Below are 14,099 nucleotides of genomic sequence, written 5' to 3'. Positions count from 1 at the left end.
ATGGCTCTGCGAGACTTCACAGGAAAATCATAATTTTTCTATGTTGGATGGGGGTTGGATTCTGTCCAGTTTCCAATAGTACTAGTACTACGTGAATGATTTTTCGGTTGCTTCATCTGCTGGCGCCTCCATTGCTCCTAAGAGGCAGTTGAGTGAACTTGATGAGTAGACGTGAGCGACTGCTTCAAGGTAGAGTTTTCGGTTGCATGGTCTTGCTGGACAGGTCGCCTGACCGGAGCTGAAGGGCTGGATCCTGTCTACTAATCAGTAACAAAATACGCTCTAGATGCCGTTGCGAGAAAGAGATAGAGGAAGAGAGTGGGAGGAGGGAGCGCTCTAAAGAGATCACGTGACTGGAAAAGAAGAGGCCAGTGTTTCGCTTCTTTACGAGTCCTTTCCCCCTCCTTTCTGTTCTATTACTGCCATTAAGCCGTCATTTGTAGCTAAGCTGCTGTCCACAAACAGCCAGACGGAGGCCAGAGGCTGCCTAGACGAAAATTCCTATTTAGGCTTTCAGATTGCTTACGATTCACTTCGAAGAAGAGAAAAGACGCCTTTGAGCATGTTCATACTGTGAATAGGCAGTCTAACGTCGTCCAGGTTGAGAACCGTCTAGCAGTTAGCGCAGCAGTGGCGAATGACGTCAGCGTTACGTACACAAACCACAGATAATAGAGGAGATACATGGACAAACCAAAAGCAGCGCACAGGGAGACGTACAAGACAAAACTGAAACGAAAGTCACAGGTACACATACAGTAGAGCCATATAGGACCGCAATGTTCATTCAATCAAATGCACGGTCAGCTCAAACAGATGATACTTAAATTTTTCTCCAGTTTGTTCTCTGCACACTTTGAAATGAAGTCCTTGACTCGGTTTCAACTTTCCATTGTATTCATACGTCATTGAATTAGTTCCGACGTATGTAATCCCACTTGAAGAATTAGGACGAATTTCAAGACGAATGTTCCAATTAGTAGTCTGCGGATAAGCGACGACAGAATTTTGTTCATTAAAAATACATGAATCTAATGCATTAGTGCCACCGCAAGCTTTGACGCCATAACTGCTGTCATCTCTGTACTGAAACCCCACACAGTACCTATCATCGCAGATTTGAAGAGTTGAATCACTGTCGCCTCCCGGTTGCGAGAAGAAAAATGCTATCTGAAGAGAGTAGGTTTTATCGTCGTCTAGAACTCCGGCTTCAATCAATTGGACCTTTGGTACAGAAATGCATGCTTTCGCCCCCCTTTCATATACGACCACTGCAGCTAGCTCACTTTAAATAACGCACGGTTAGTAATCGATCCAGAGGCAATAAATTCGATTGTTTGTGCAGACACAGACGACGGCGTTTCCGTAAAATTAGCGTTAGCGTGAAGCCACAGAGGAGACATGTACAAGTACAGTAGCGTCCCACGTGAAATTACCTGTGATGTTTCATTTTAATTTAAAAAAAAACATAACATAGAGCCGGTTCAAGGTTTTGTGACTGCTTTACCGGATCGGGAGTCGAAAGCATCGACGTTGGCGTTGGGACGTCCGTCTGCTCAGGCGAAATTAATATAGCATAACCAAGTGCTGTCCATCGAACTTACTGGCTTCCCGTCGCTGCCTACGCCTTGTATTTGAAGGTAGTCGTCCAAAGAAAGGCACACAGTAGGGCCCGATGACTGCAAGGATAAACTCCGGGCGGAACCTGAGCACTCATTTGAAGACAATACAAGCCACTGGGAACTTGGAAGAAAGAAAACCAACACCATCAACGTGAAACAGAAAGACATTCCGGTGCCAAACAAAGAAGCTACGCGAAGTAAGAGTGAGCGTGCCGTAAGGAAGCGAAGCGAAGGAACTACGCGTCGCCAAGAAACGATGGAGGTATACACATGCCCGTTGTTGACTCAAGTTGTTTAAGTAGTTGATATGTAATACTGCATTGGGTTATCTTTTTGCATTAGGGAAGATGAGACCGACAACCACCAAACTAGATATGTCGCGACCTGTATGACTACTGGGCTTAATTTAAAAAACTAAATCATACTTGCAACTTCGGCAGGCAAAGAAACTTTCAGCCTTTCTCGATTCGACTTTGACACCTCAATTGAGTAAACCTATACTATCGTAGTAGATGAGTGAACTATGCTTTACCTGACACAACTTGACATCTTTTCTAGCCTTGAGTCTTTCGACGAAAGGCAAAGACCCTGGAGATCGAACGAGAGGAACGGTGGCCAAGATTCTCGCATTGTCAGAGTCAAACAAAGTTCGCACAGCGGCGACAAACGACTCGCTGAACATCTCCATCTTTCCGATTTCATCAATTACAAATAAGAGAGGACGCTAAAAAGTAAAAACTCGTTCAAATAATACGACAAAACGTCGTCTCAGCACCTCAGCATCCGAGTCCTTGTCGACACTCAGAAGGGGCATTACAACGCTCTCAAAGGCAGCAACGTCAACGACATACTTTCCAACTTTGAAAGGGACCCTTCTCCCACTAATAGGACCAGCAAAAGGCTTTATTCATACCGTATTACGTTCGATTTTTTTAGGCACGACTTATACAGTAGTCAAAAAGCGATATACTAATATTTTTGAGGGTCAGTAGACTACTAGTATACCTTTCTCCTGGTTTGCCCATACGGTCCGCTGTTCGTGCCAATGGTGCTCTGATTCCACTTGTTGTGACGACGTCAAAGCCGATTCGAACTCGCTGCCCATCTCCTGTCGTCTCTCGAACTTCCTCCGTGTAAAATCCTTGGATCGCGACGCCTGTTCGTCGAATCGAATCGCAAATATGACGAACGAGAGTTGTTTTTCCAACGCCTTAGAACAGAGAAATCTCTAAGGCGAGAATGGAGTGAATTCGGCCGAACCAGGAGGCCCAGAAGGCAAAAGTTGCTTGTGCATTCTTTTTCGCTAGCGTACGCTATCACAGTGGATTCCCGCTTTTGGCAGAGTGTTGACGGTCATGTTGACACTATTGTTGACAGTTGACACCACTCGTAGGGTATATCTGAACATATCTACAACTCTATTCAGTTCCTAACACTGACTGGTGGAGAGATACTCCAATTGCCGCTACATAATATTATGGAACACAAATTAAAAAAGCCATTTTTGGACCAAGGCTTTTTCTCAATTTTTTCCATTACAAACTAAGATATTGGACTGAAACACTCTGAGATGATTGATGTAAAGGAAGTTTACGAGCTTGGTTACGCGCTCACGTGAGTTCGCCAATCAAGATGGCTCGAGTACACCCAGCTCCTGCAGAAGATCTGAGTGAAAAGACCACTGTTCCTATGGTTGATTTAGGAAAGACTCGCAATAAAAATGAGACAGTCAGCCTAACACCTCACAGCCTTTCCGTCAAAGCGCGAGAACGCTCCCTAAGTACACGAAGGCGTTTGCCTACGAAGACGTCCAATCATCGAAGTCATCTCGACTCATTTTCGGACGAAAGCGTGAAAACGCATAGGCAAAGAACTAAAAGCACAAGTCTCGACGTACAAGTACCTCTAGCCACTGGCAGCAGCCAAGAAGAGACTCATAGGCTACCTGATCCTACTACAGCAATGGCTCTTACAAGAACTCCCTCCCGGAAACACAAAGACGATTTAGCCGAAAATCTGTTGGAGTCCTTTTCCGATGCCGCTGCTGTAGCCTTTTCTGTACCAGGAAGAGGCTTTAAAATGGCTGACACGGCCATACTAAAGTATCTAGAAGATCTGTCCGGAGAAGAAGATAGAGTTGATTTTACAGTATTGAAAAAAATGATAAAGAAGGGAAAGAGCATAAACGGTACTGACCCGTTCGGGCAAACAGCTCTGCATGAAGCGGCCAGGAAATGGGGCATCGACGTAGTTAGGTAAAGATGGAAGAGCATGCAGTTGCCAAAAGATACATTTTTTTCTTTTTGCAGATTTTTGTGTGATAGCGGAGCCGATCTAAATCATCAGGATCTTTACGGAAGAACTCCACTTCACGTAGCAGTGTCCTGTAACGCTTCTGACACGGTGAAGTATCTCGTTGAGAGTGGAGGTACCGTAGGCAGAGAGAAAGGTATGAGAAAAAGGAAGATGGCATTTTTTTTCTTTTCAATTGTAGCTGACTCCAACGTTCTCACCTACGGCGAGCGGCAAAGTCCACTTCATTATGCTGCTCGCTCTGATGCTGTTGAGTCAATAGTTATTCTCCTCCAAGCCAAATGTAAACAGAGAGCTGCCACAACACACAATTGATTAATCGTGGTTTCATTCGTATAGGTTACATTGAGGCTCGTGACTACAGGGGGCGAACGCCTCTGCAAGTGGCAGCTGATCTCGGTACGGCTATTCGAGTACTCGAATGAACGATGCCTTTGAGCTTTACGTGCATGAGCAGATCGCTCTGAAAGCGTACGTCATTTATTGCTTGACGTCAAACCGAGACCAGCCGATGCGGGAGTGCGAGACAACACAGGACAGACAGCGCTAAGCAGCATGGTGCTGACGATGCCTCTAGTGGTGATTGCAACGTGCTCAATTTCAATACCCTTCTCTACTTTGCTGTTTTTATTTAATTTAGGCACGCCACGCTCTCGATCAACTGCACAGAAAATCGACTGTGCAGCGAAAGCAACTCTTCTACGTCAACTTGCTCGAAAAACCTCTCCTTTCACAAGGTACTGTGCAGATAGTATGGTCATTCTCTAATACATTTCGTTACCAGAGGAAGATGAAATCGACTCGTTGTTATTCAGGGAAAGTGTCTATAGCCCAGTAGGTTCATCCCATGCGTTGATGATTTTAATTTTATTGCTGACCGGTTTAGCTTGAAATGATTGTTCGGTACAAGCATTTTCAACTCGTTAATCATCCGGTAATAAGACAGCTCATAAATATCAAGTGGAAGCAATTTGGCAGGTGAAAGTAAAGAATTCGAATGTAATTAAGGAAACAAGTGATGACTTTTCAGAACTGGAGTTATTCTCCAACTGATCATCTTCCTCACGTTCCTAGCAGTAGGCCAAATATCTCTAAATTACTAGATAAAATTAGACGCCATTGCAGGCCTTAACAACATTTACCGTTGCCGGTGATTACGAGAAGAAGTATGACTACACCCCACTAAAGGATCACTGGTGGAGAATATTTATAGCAGTATGCAAGGAACTCATCATATAAAGCGCTAGCTGATTCACCGCCTTTCCTAGCTTATAGTTATTGCACTACTAGTGTACCAATGGGTAGAAGAAATATGGGAATTCGCGCGATCTCGAAAGCAGCACAAGGTTCAGACGAGACGACCCGAACTTTGCAGTAGTACAACCATATAATTAGCTGTGGATAAAGTGGAGGACAAGAGAGTACGAGAAAGACCTGACCTACAGCCATCCAAAATACCAAGAGGTAAGGGAGGCCTATGTCAAACTATAGTTACTACCGTATTTCTACATGTAGGAGAAAGAGTACGTCGTTCAAGAGATGGAAAGGCTAAAGAAATCAACACCGGCATATTTCGACGATAAATGGTAAAAACATGACCTATTGCTATAATTAATTAATACTCCTCCAGGAACTATATCGACTGGCTAAGCTACGCTCTTCTCTTAGCAGCCATTATAGCCCACGTCATCGACATCGCTGATCATACGAAGACAAAAGCGGCCGTACACGCACGGCAAGTGAAATAGGCCAGGGTCAGTCTCTATTGCTTTTTCATAGACTGCTATGCATTGCGCTGATATTCGCCTGGCTTCGCGTGCTCAAGTTCGTGAGAGCGTTCAAAAGTCTCGGCCCGTTCGTCGTCATACTGCAGCACATGGTTGCAGACGTCGGTCGCTTTGTCTTCTTCTACATCGTCATATATATTCCTTACGGTGAGAGCGTAAGGACGAGACGTGCAGAAATCTAACTTTATATATATATAAAGCGGCCAGTTTTTGGGTCTTTTTCGGTGGACGGTCCGTCTCTGGTTTCACGACGGTCTCGAGAGCTCTTTTCAGTCTCTATCGAATTACTCTCGTCGACGAGTACTCGTACAATGTATGAGCGGAGTCAAAAAGAACTTGGAGTGACTCGTTTTTTCATAGGAAATGAGAGCTGAAGATTCTATTATGGCCGATATTCTTGTGGGCACGTTTCTCGCTCTGGCTGCCGTCATCAGTCTGAACTTGTTCATTGCACTCATGTCAGATTCATTCCAAAGGTAGAGCGACTGAAATGACTAAGGAAAGGGGAGTCACGTTCATACTATGGCTCTTCAGGGTCTATGACAACTCTAAGGCAAATGCAGTGATGCAGAGAGTAAGGTTTCCAATGAGACAACGTCTTCTTGTGTATGGACTTCTTCTAAGGCCAGCATCATATTGAGTTTGGAGGAGAAATTGTCGAAGAAGAAATTGGACGCGTATCGAAGAGAAATACATACGCGTCACGCTCCCTCGGAGGAGTTTTATGACGATGATGATCAAGAAGGAGACGAGTTGAGGAAGGTTACTGTTCAAACTCACGTAAGACGTCTGCATGCTTGGGTCGGAGAACTGAGACCGTTTCATTTCTGATTCAGGATGAAATTCTTGAGCTTCGGAGGCTTCTTGACGAGAGGCTTGATCAGGAAGACGCTTCGAAAGAGAGATTGACTCGTCTCGAACGCGATCTGGCCGAAATGAAGGAGATGCTTCGACGATTCACAGCGAGGTCCCTGTAGACAAACACATCTTATCTTACAGACCGCATTAGATCTCTCTCTGTTCAACTCGCGTGCCGGATTGCTCTGATTTTCGGCGCTGCGGAATTTTTTATGCATGGGAGAGCAACGCACGCTAAAGCTGTGAAGAAAGATAACTCTTCTCTCAAATATACCACGGATTGAACATACCACTCGCTAAAATTACCGTACTGTACCGCGACTCCATGCAGCGTTTGTAGGTTGGAGTCAATATTGAGAGCACAAGCGGTCGAGTCCGCCCATCCTAAAAATAAGCATTATGCGCATTCACATTATAAAACAGCACGACTTCACAAACACAATTCAACATTTCTACAAACGTTCTATTCCTTTTTATGTAATTCAAGCCTTCCTAAATTTCATTTCAGAGAACAACAAAGACGCCCATGATCGAGGAAAATGGTACCAATTTATATACCTCCCACTAGTACCGCTCTGAAACAAACCATTTAGACTTGAATAACCGCATGAACCAAACCACCAGCCAGCACGCCTAGCAGAAGCACAGTGACCACCAACATGTGCATCGTTGTCTTGGTCTTTTGTAGAGAACTGCATTCCATTTGAACTTGTAAGTGAATCTCCAGCTGTTCCACTGTATCCGCTAACGCTTAGCCTGTACTTGGAACTTGAACTTCCCACAAAAAAGCTGCTGTATTTGGCATACGCGCTGTTTCCTGCGTAATTTTTTAGATCAACTCTTAATTCATTTTCTCCATTAAACTGCAAGAGCTTGTATAGCCGAGCCAAGCCCATCCAGTAGTCATCTCTTAGATTACCAAATCCGTTTTCGTAATCGGTCCATCCACGATAAAAATCAACTGATCCTTCCTTTCGCCGTTGAAAGACTGTCCAACCCCCGCCGTCAGTTTCCATATCACAGTACACAGAAATTGATCCAACTCCAGTAAGGGTAATTCTAAAAACGCCACTGGACAGATCAGGAGATCTTTTATGAATACAAAGGCAGTCACAGCCGGAGCCTTGATGAACCGGACTTCCTATTTGGAACACATTCGCAAGTTCATCAAAACAATTACCAATGCTTTTCTGACCCTCAAGAAGTTGCTCCAAAATTGATTTAACCTTGTCTACTGAGACAGTGCCCTTTTCACCTTTCTAGCCAAAGAAACAATTATAAAAAAAAGTAAAGCTAAGCCAAAAATACCTGTCCTCTGTATCCAGTAAAGCCTCTGGGGCCCATTGAACCTGTTAGACCTTTAGGACCGGCTGGACCCGCTGGACCGGCTGGACCCGCTGGACCCGCTGGACCCGCTGGACCCGCTGAACCTTTGTCTCCACTCTCACCTTTAGGGCCTACTGGGCCCGCTTGGCCCGCTGAGCCGTTGTGTCCACTGTCACCTTTAGGGCCCACGGAACCCGCCGGGCCTGCTGAACCTTTGAGCCCACTCTGACCTTTAGGACCCACTGGACCCACAGGACCAATTGAGCCCTGAGTCCCATTAATTCCAGGAACACCAGGGGAACCAACATTTCCGGGACTACCAGAAAGCCCGTCTTTTCCTGTTTTTCCTCTTGGGCCTTTTGGACCCGTCTTTCCCTATCATTCAAACAAAGAGATTATTGAAGAGATATTTTCTAAAAAGTTTAATTAGAGGCGAATAGGAACAAACCTGCTTTCCTCTTAGCCCTCTCATGCCTTTTTCTCCAGGAGAACCCTATCCATGCATACATTTACTCATATAACCTTGTTTATTCACACAGAAGCGTACAGGATTTCCCGTTCGCCCTGCTGGACCAAAACTTCCAGGAGGCCCAGGCAGTCCTATAACACCAGGTAAGCCTTGAGGCCCAACAGTTCCTGGATGGCCTCGAGGACATACAACTTCTTCGCAAACAGACGCTGGGGTCTACAGCATAATGAATCTAAAACTACCGAAGTTTGCATATTTCCAAGCTTCTTGGATACCTGCAAAGATGCATCAGCCAGACACTGAACAAAGACAAGAAAATGCAGTAAACGTCTCATCTTGCTTGTTGGTTAGTTCACGGGGGTTGTACGTGGGACTGCCTGTGAATTCCCGTAGAAAACTTTTAAGCGTACGTACTAATTTCATATACTAATAAATGAAATAGCTTCCACTCAATCACTGAAATAGCCATTAGGACCCATCTGGCCATTAGGACCATCTTTACTCCCTGACCCTCCTATACCAGAGATTCTCTCTGTCCATACAGTATCTCCGTGCCTCTAACGCGCGCGTCTTCGGCAGCTCATTATTTAAATTTAGTTTACGCCAGTTGCTAAGGAAATCAAACAAAGATTTTACTGCCCTCTCCTGAGAACAATCAGACAAGTCAGCCAGTCGTAAAAGTGAACCTTGTACTGTAACAAGACCGCTCCGTACGTCGAAATGGGCAATCTATATCCTTGTCGTCCTATATAAGTATCTTATTCCAAGGGAAGGCTCTATATGCGTGGGATTCCGGCTTACGCAACTTGATAAAAGCAGCCAATGAAACTCCGGCTTTAAAATTTCTGTTTCGCTGCAAGCGAGAAGTGCGCGAGGGTCGCGTAGGAGTATATACCAGCTGTTTACCCCCTGACCTTCTGTACTTGTACTTTCACCCTTCGCGACGCAGGATCCTCATGCCGCCGTCTCGATAAACCCACCGCCCAAGACCAGCTTATAAGCCAAACGTAGGGAAACAGACGTATGACGTTATAAGCATGCAGTCTAAACCCAGATTAGAGTGAAATTTTGAATTCCTTCCGGTGACGGTATTACCCGCTAGAATTAGGCCTATAGACGAGTAGAAATATCGCTGTTTCAGTGCAAATTCTGGTAGGCACAAACACAAATGAAGCTCTGCGTGTCCTTGTCCCCGTTGCTCCTCTACCTTCTCGTTTCCCTGCGTCAGACTTGCCTGGGAGACTCAATGCGCCGTTTCAACTGCAATGCCTGCAATTTCAGTAAGGAACATTTGATAACACGCTTAAACGTGTCCGTTTTTGCTCGATCCCTTCCTTCGATCGTGGGGTGCGCCGGAGTATTTGCACTGCATACGTTTGCATGCTAATGATCGTTCGGCGCCGCCACCCGCGGTTGCACCTTGTGATGAAACTTTTTTGACTTTGGCAGTTTATCGGCCCGACGATGTAAACCAAGGGAGCCACGTCGACTACATTGAACAGCTTCGCTTTGATCAACGTCGAAGAGGTGGTAATGCCTTTGAACTCTGCCACATGTCACGATTAAAGACAAATTCAGTAAACGGTAACTATATCACCTGAAAAGTGAAAGAAGAAATTGATGATTGCAACGGTGTCTTCCATAGCATCGTATCCCACGATAGCAATAATGCGGACGTCAAGCGACGTCTACACAACTGTTTCTCTACCACTAAAGAGAAATGCTCACGAAGATATTAATTTCGACGAGACACGTAGTGCTGGCTCCCTAAGAGCCTTTGCCTATATCGCTGCTCATCAGCAATGGAATTCTGTTGCTCTGATTACAGATGGAATAGAAAACAGTATAGATAAATTATCAAGTCGTTTTCATATGTGACACTCTTATAGACGTCGGCCGAAAGGGCTTCTTCGGATTAGAAAATAAAATCAACCTGGTTGTACCAGCGAGACCTGCAGGTAAAGAAGACGTGGCTTCACTAGCGAAAACTATTCAGGCGAGCGAACAGGCTGCCTATGTTGCTTGCTCGACCTCATCATGCTACGCGTTTTTCGAGAAGGTGAATGACGCGGCATTCAATCTCAATATTTCTACCCTAGATTAATTATTAGATCCTACGTCACATGAATTGTCGAAGAAATTTCACTTTTGTTCTCAACGAACAAATTACTGAAAAGGTTAGGTCTCTAAACGCAGATTCTTCAGTCAATACTCACCAAGCTGACTTTCAGATCAGCCTGGGTATAGTGAGAGGGACAAACAGCTTAGAATCTACTACGGAGAAAATAAAACTAGTTGGGCTCCGAAAATATTATTCTGACTGGAAGCTTCTAAAGAAACTAGAGTACTACGCCAACACAGTGACCAAGTGTACGGATCTTTCCAATAGGCGTTGTGAACTAAAGAGAGCACACAATCTGGTTTGTGATGATTATTAGTCCCCATAGTTAACGTCAAGGACACTGGCATTTTAGGAAATGCTGATTGCATTATATGACGCCATCGAATTGGTCGAATTGTTTTGTAGGGATGGAGATCAATGGGGACGGAAGTTGACTAATCAGGTATAGCGACTCTTAGTACGCGCAGCGTCTATCCATATATTGCCTTGACAGGTTTCTCTCTTTGCTAAATCGGCGACCGTTTTGCTCAACGAAAAATCAATTGTGCACAATGCCTACGATTTGCTTGAACTCCGCTCTCGAACATCGCTGGAAAAAGTACCGACACCCATCACCTTATCAATTAAGTTGTTTTCTATATGTCGCCATGCCTAATGATAGATCGGAGAATTTTACGACGGCCTTATAAACTTACAGCCGAACCTTACTCCACAAAGAAAAAAAAGGACAAGTACCGGTAAGCCTCGAGTTCAAAGGGCGACAAAGTGTTCACCGGCGGAAATTGATCCCAAAACGGGACGCCCCCACTTCAAAATCACGACAATCGAGGCAAGATGCACGCGGCAAATAATTAAATCACGTAAATATATACCGCCCCCGTGCGTGTAGGAGCCCCCTTTTCTATTCCTGGACCCGAACCGAACGAGCGAGGGCCCCCACTACGGCGACATGACCGGCTACATCGTCGAAATGATACTCGATCTTTCCCGACGCATGAACTTCAACTTCACAATGACGCTCGTCCCTGACGGCAAATACGGCAGCATCCCCGAAAACGAAACCGAACACGTCTCGGGAATGGTCGGACAGATTCTGCGATGCGTACGTGGGACCCAGCGTCTCAAAACAATATAATATAAAATTTAAAATTTAGGATAGTGACTTGGCCGCCTCCGCTATGTCAATCACCGCGACGAGACTGGAGTACCTATCGTTCCCAAGCGCCTGGATGGACTACGGCTTGGTTCTCTATCGAACCAAACTAACACCGGCCGAACCGAGGCTCTTAGCTTTTCTCGACCCATTCGACACGTGGCTCTGGGTCACCATCTTAGGTTGCCTAATCGCCATGGCAATACTCCTCGCCATCATTCAATGGATCAGCCCGTACGCGCGCCGGAGACGCCCACAGCGGCACGATCACGGAAGGCACGGCAAAGTGAAGGGATTCGGCGACGCGATATGGTTGCTCTACGTCACGACGCTGCAACAGGAACCCGACTACGTTTCCTTCATATCGGGTAAAATACTTCTCGGCGGCTGGTTTCTCTTCTGTCTCATCGTCGTTTCGACGTACACGGCCAATTTGGCGGCGTTTCTCACTCTCCAACGAATACCGGACACCATAAAGACAGTCGACGATTTGGCTAGTCAGACGGAAATTCCCTACGGTACCGTGAGCAATTCGGCTATCGAACGATTCTTCTACAAGTCCGAAGTGAAAACGTACAAAGAAATGGGCGCCTACATGAAAAATAATCCGTCGGCGCTGGTGGAAACGGCGGCCGAAGGGCTCAAACGAACACTTGAGGAGGACTACTATTTCATATGGGATTCGAACGTGCTCGACTTCATGGCAACGCGCGATCCGTGCACGACGGAAACGATCGGAAAGCCGTTCGATAATCGCGGCTACGGGATGGCCATGCCGCAGGGCATGCCCTATTTGAGGAATTTTTCACTCGCTATTTTGCAGATGAAGGACGATGGGACGATGGCTGAGCTGCGCAGTAAGTGGCTCGATTTCGGTCAGTGCGACTCGTCGACCGATTCGTCGGTTATTGGCGGCGATGGGGATCGAGTTGGTATCAAACATTTGGCGGGGGTTTTGCTCGTTTTGGGCGTCGCCGGCGTTTTGGCTTTCTTTATTGCTCTGGTGGAACGATGGGTTTGGCCGTGTTCGCGTGGGCGTGAAGTCGACGTGGTCCATCAGAATGGGAGTGCGATTGTCGGCGGCGGTGGTAGCAATGTCGCCTTGCCGATGGAGGGTCGCGAGAATTACGCTTTTGGTGAAGCGGACGGAGTTAGAGAAACTGACTCGTGAACGATTAATTAATTATTTCGGATAGTATTTCGGATATCCTTGTTAGCGCACTTTATGGGACAGAAAACTGGCGACAAGTCGTCGCGCACAAGTATACGACGGGCTCTACATGACCGCTAGGCACCGGTTTAAGTGTACTAGAAGGCCTGCTGACTAGTTCTAGCTCGTCTCGAAGGCTTGGGGAGCCTGGGGGGTGCGGGGCTTACCTGACAAGCGTTCGGCTTCCGGTTTCCTAACGAAGTCTCTTGCCCGGACTTCAGGATCGCTTGCACCGCCACCGCTGCCATTCTTCGTTTTTCTCCGACTGCGTCATGGTTGATATCTCTGAGGTTCCAGTGAGGTATGTACAGTAGGTGGATACACATCAGAAATGACCGATTTCAGCAAGCCAAGTCGATTCGGAATATACACTCTGCTAGACTGCTTGCTAATACAATACAATTGAAGGTATGCATAAATGCTCAAAACACCAGACTCTCGTTTTCAAAAGTGTGCAATGACGAATTTTTATACACCTGATTTCGGTCTCACTACATCACGCAGTACGGCCCCTCTCGCGAGACGGTTTACGGTACCACGATCATACAAAACGCGCCGACCAGGCAATTAAAAAATTCAATCCACCCACACATACGCATTACTGCTTGTTCTTCAGCAGGTGCTCAATGTCTTTGCCCAGATCCTTGGTGTGAAATCGGGGGCTGTAGCGTCGAAATGGCTCCCCGTTGGAATCGATGAGAAACTTCTCAAAGTTCCACGAGATGTCGTTTCGACAAACAGGTCTCCATATAATCAGACTCGGATTGGACATAAGAGAGAGCGAGTCGTCCGACGGTTGCGGCAGTTTCTCTTTCAAAAACTCGAAAACCGGATGCGCATTTTCGCCGTTGACGTCGCACCGGGCGAACATGTCGAACTTGGGAACGTAACCGTTTCCGGGTCGGACGTTCTCTAACGCGCGCATGATTTCTTCGCCTTTGAAATTTTCCTGATGACCGAACTGGTTGCAGGGAAAGGCGACCGTCGTAAAGCCGCTCGAGCCGTATTGATCCATAAGAGCGTTCATCTGCATCGCAAAATGGGGTCCTATGTATCGGTTTAGAGCCTGCTCGACGTACCTCCGTAAAATCGCGCGTTGTCGTGCCTCATCCGGTCGCCACGTTCTCCACCAGTACGACCTTTCCCTTATAGCGGGAAAAGGCGACTGAATCGCCGGCCAGAGAGCGAGCAACGAGGTCGAAAAACGATCTAACACCAGACATAAACAATTTTAGCTTG

General features: G+C 46.2%; 5 protein-coding genes across 7 annotated transcripts; 2 read left to right on the top strand and 3 right to left on the bottom strand.

Annotated features, from left to right (window-relative positions):
- Positions 1 to 672: 672 nt before the first annotated feature.
- Positions 673 to 2,924, bottom strand: LOC136197062 (cancer-related nucleoside-triphosphatase homolog). 2 transcript variants are annotated; one of them, XM_065986743.1, is made up of 8 exons: positions 2,883 to 2,924; positions 2,628 to 2,832; positions 2,398 to 2,506; positions 2,155 to 2,346; positions 1,605 to 2,102; positions 1,508 to 1,552; positions 1,287 to 1,436; positions 673 to 1,224 (listed from the first exon to the last, which is right to left on the bottom strand). In XM_065986743.1, exons 1-5 carry the CDS (start codon positions 2,914 to 2,916, stop codon positions 2,037 to 2,039), a joined length of 606 nt encoding a protein of 201 aa, XP_065842815.1. In that variant the 5' UTR covers positions 2,917 to 2,924; the 3' UTR covers positions 673 to 1,224; positions 1,287 to 1,436; positions 1,508 to 1,552; positions 1,605 to 2,036. The 2 variants fall into 2 exon arrangements, with proteins under 2 accessions (XP_065842815.1, XP_065842816.1); XM_065986744.1 differs by having other exon boundaries at positions 2,398 to 2,503.
- Positions 2,925 to 3,028: 104 nt separating this feature from the next.
- LOC136197617 (transient receptor potential cation channel subfamily V member 5-like) lies at positions 3,029 to 6,832 on the top strand. Of its 2 annotated transcripts, XM_065987416.1 has the most exons (21): positions 3,029 to 3,724; positions 3,772 to 3,877; positions 3,932 to 4,050; positions 4,117 to 4,218; positions 4,275 to 4,334; positions 4,393 to 4,514; positions 4,576 to 4,672; positions 4,720 to 4,769; positions 4,822 to 4,913; positions 4,966 to 5,011; positions 5,061 to 5,150; positions 5,204 to 5,281; positions 5,331 to 5,399; positions 5,451 to 5,521; positions 5,566 to 5,670; positions 5,715 to 5,869; positions 5,923 to 6,035; positions 6,083 to 6,198; positions 6,257 to 6,296; positions 6,347 to 6,502; positions 6,559 to 6,832. In XM_065987416.1, the coding sequence occupies exons 2-21, from the start codon at positions 3,783 to 3,785 to the stop codon at positions 6,697 to 6,699; spliced, it is 1,917 nt and encodes a 638-aa protein (XP_065843488.1). In that variant the 5' UTR covers positions 3,029 to 3,724; positions 3,772 to 3,782; the 3' UTR covers positions 6,700 to 6,832. The 2 variants fall into 2 exon arrangements, with proteins under 2 accessions (XP_065843488.1, XP_065843487.1); XM_065987415.1 differs by having other exon boundaries at positions 3,029 to 3,877.
- A 230-nt stretch (positions 6,833 to 7,062) lies between these two features.
- LOC136197569 (ficolin-1-like) lies at positions 7,063 to 13,124 on the bottom strand. The gene is made up of 7 exons (XM_065987361.1): positions 13,028 to 13,124; positions 8,651 to 8,889; positions 8,454 to 8,591; positions 8,355 to 8,399; positions 7,889 to 8,281; positions 7,776 to 7,839; positions 7,063 to 7,721 (listed from the first exon to the last, which is right to left on the bottom strand). Exons 2-7 carry the CDS (start codon positions 8,708 to 8,710, stop codon positions 7,063 to 7,065), a joined length of 1,359 nt encoding a protein of 452 aa, XP_065843433.1. The 5' UTR covers positions 8,711 to 8,889; positions 13,028 to 13,124.
- Positions 9,044 to 12,907, top strand: LOC136197140 (glutamate receptor ionotropic, kainate 3-like). The gene is made up of 13 exons (XM_065986855.1): positions 9,044 to 9,085; positions 9,144 to 9,241; positions 9,532 to 9,655; positions 9,825 to 9,959; positions 10,021 to 10,218; positions 10,265 to 10,434; positions 10,487 to 10,552; positions 10,607 to 10,795; positions 10,850 to 10,939; positions 10,991 to 11,095; positions 11,159 to 11,326; positions 11,387 to 11,599; positions 11,652 to 12,907. The coding sequence occupies exons 3-13, from the start codon at positions 9,544 to 9,546 to the stop codon at positions 12,819 to 12,821; spliced, it is 2,616 nt and encodes an 871-aa protein (XP_065842927.1). The 5' UTR covers positions 9,044 to 9,085; positions 9,144 to 9,241; positions 9,532 to 9,543; the 3' UTR covers positions 12,822 to 12,907.
- A 174-nt stretch (positions 13,125 to 13,298) lies between the features above and the next one.
- LOC136197063 (glutathione peroxidase 2-like) lies at positions 13,299 to 14,090 on the bottom strand. Its single transcript, XM_065986745.1, has 2 exons — positions 13,940 to 14,090; positions 13,299 to 13,887 (listed from the first exon to the last, which is right to left on the bottom strand). Exons 1-2 carry the CDS (start codon positions 14,081 to 14,083, stop codon positions 13,459 to 13,461), a joined length of 573 nt encoding a protein of 190 aa, XP_065842817.1. The 5' UTR covers positions 14,084 to 14,090; the 3' UTR covers positions 13,299 to 13,458.
- Positions 14,091 to 14,099: the final 9 nt, after the last annotated feature.

This window comes from Oscarella lobularis, chromosome 17 (genome assembly GCF_947507565.1).
Source record: "Oscarella lobularis chromosome 17, ooOscLobu1.1, whole genome shotgun sequence".
NCBI lineage: Eukaryota > Metazoa > Porifera > Homoscleromorpha > Homosclerophorida > Oscarellidae > Oscarella > Oscarella lobularis.
Note: the sequence above shows the minus strand (reverse complement) of the source record. Positions and strands in the feature narration are given on the sequence as shown.

Excerpts from the sequence above, each read along its gene's own strand:
- LOC136197062 (XM_065986743.1), bottom strand. The coding sequence starts at position 2,916 with ATGCACAAGCAACTTTTGCCTTCTGGGCCTCCTG. Across the intron at positions 2,347-2,397 it reads ACAAGGACTCGGATGCTGAG|CGTCCTCTCTTATTTGTAAT; the intron begins GTGCTGAGACGA and ends TTTACTTTTTAG. Across the intron at positions 2,103-2,154 it reads AAGATGTCAAGTTGTGTCAG|GTGTCAAAGTCGAATCGAGA; the intron begins GTAAAGCATAGT and ends TACTCAATTGAG.
- LOC136197617 (XM_065987415.1), top strand. The coding sequence starts at position 3,255 with ATGGCTCGAGTACACCCAGCTCCTGCAGAAGATCTGAGTGAAAAGACC. Across the intron at positions 4,914-4,965 it reads AAGTGGAAGCAATTTGGCAG|AACTGGAGTTATTCTCCAAC; the intron begins GTGAAAGTAAAG and ends ATGACTTTTCAG. Across the intron at positions 6,036-6,082 it reads TCGACGAGTACTCGTACAAT|GAAATGAGAGCTGAAGATTC; the intron begins GTATGAGCGGAG and ends GTTTTTTCATAG.
- LOC136197569 (XM_065987361.1), bottom strand. The coding sequence starts at position 8,710 with ATGAGACGTTTACTGCATTTTCTTGTCTTTGTTCAGTGTCTGGCTGAT. Across the intron at positions 8,400-8,453 it reads CAGGGCGAACGGGAAATCCT|GGTTCTCCTGGAGAAAAAGG; the intron begins GTACGCTTCTGT and ends ATGCATGGATAG. Across the intron at positions 7,840-7,888 it reads TTACTGGATACAGAGGACAG|AAAGGTGAAAAGGGCACTGT; the intron begins GTATTTTTGGCT and ends TTCTTTGGCTAG.
- LOC136197140 (XM_065986855.1), top strand. The coding sequence starts at position 9,544 with ATGAAGCTCTGCGTGTCCTTGTCCCCGTTGCTCCTCTACCTTCTCGTT. Across the intron at positions 10,219-10,264 it reads TACAGATGGAATAGAAAACA|ACGTCGGCCGAAAGGGCTTC; the intron begins GTATAGATAAAT and ends ACACTCTTATAG. Across the intron at positions 11,600-11,651 it reads TCGGACAGATTCTGCGATGC|GATAGTGACTTGGCCGCCTC; the intron begins GTACGTGGGACC and ends TTTAAAATTTAG.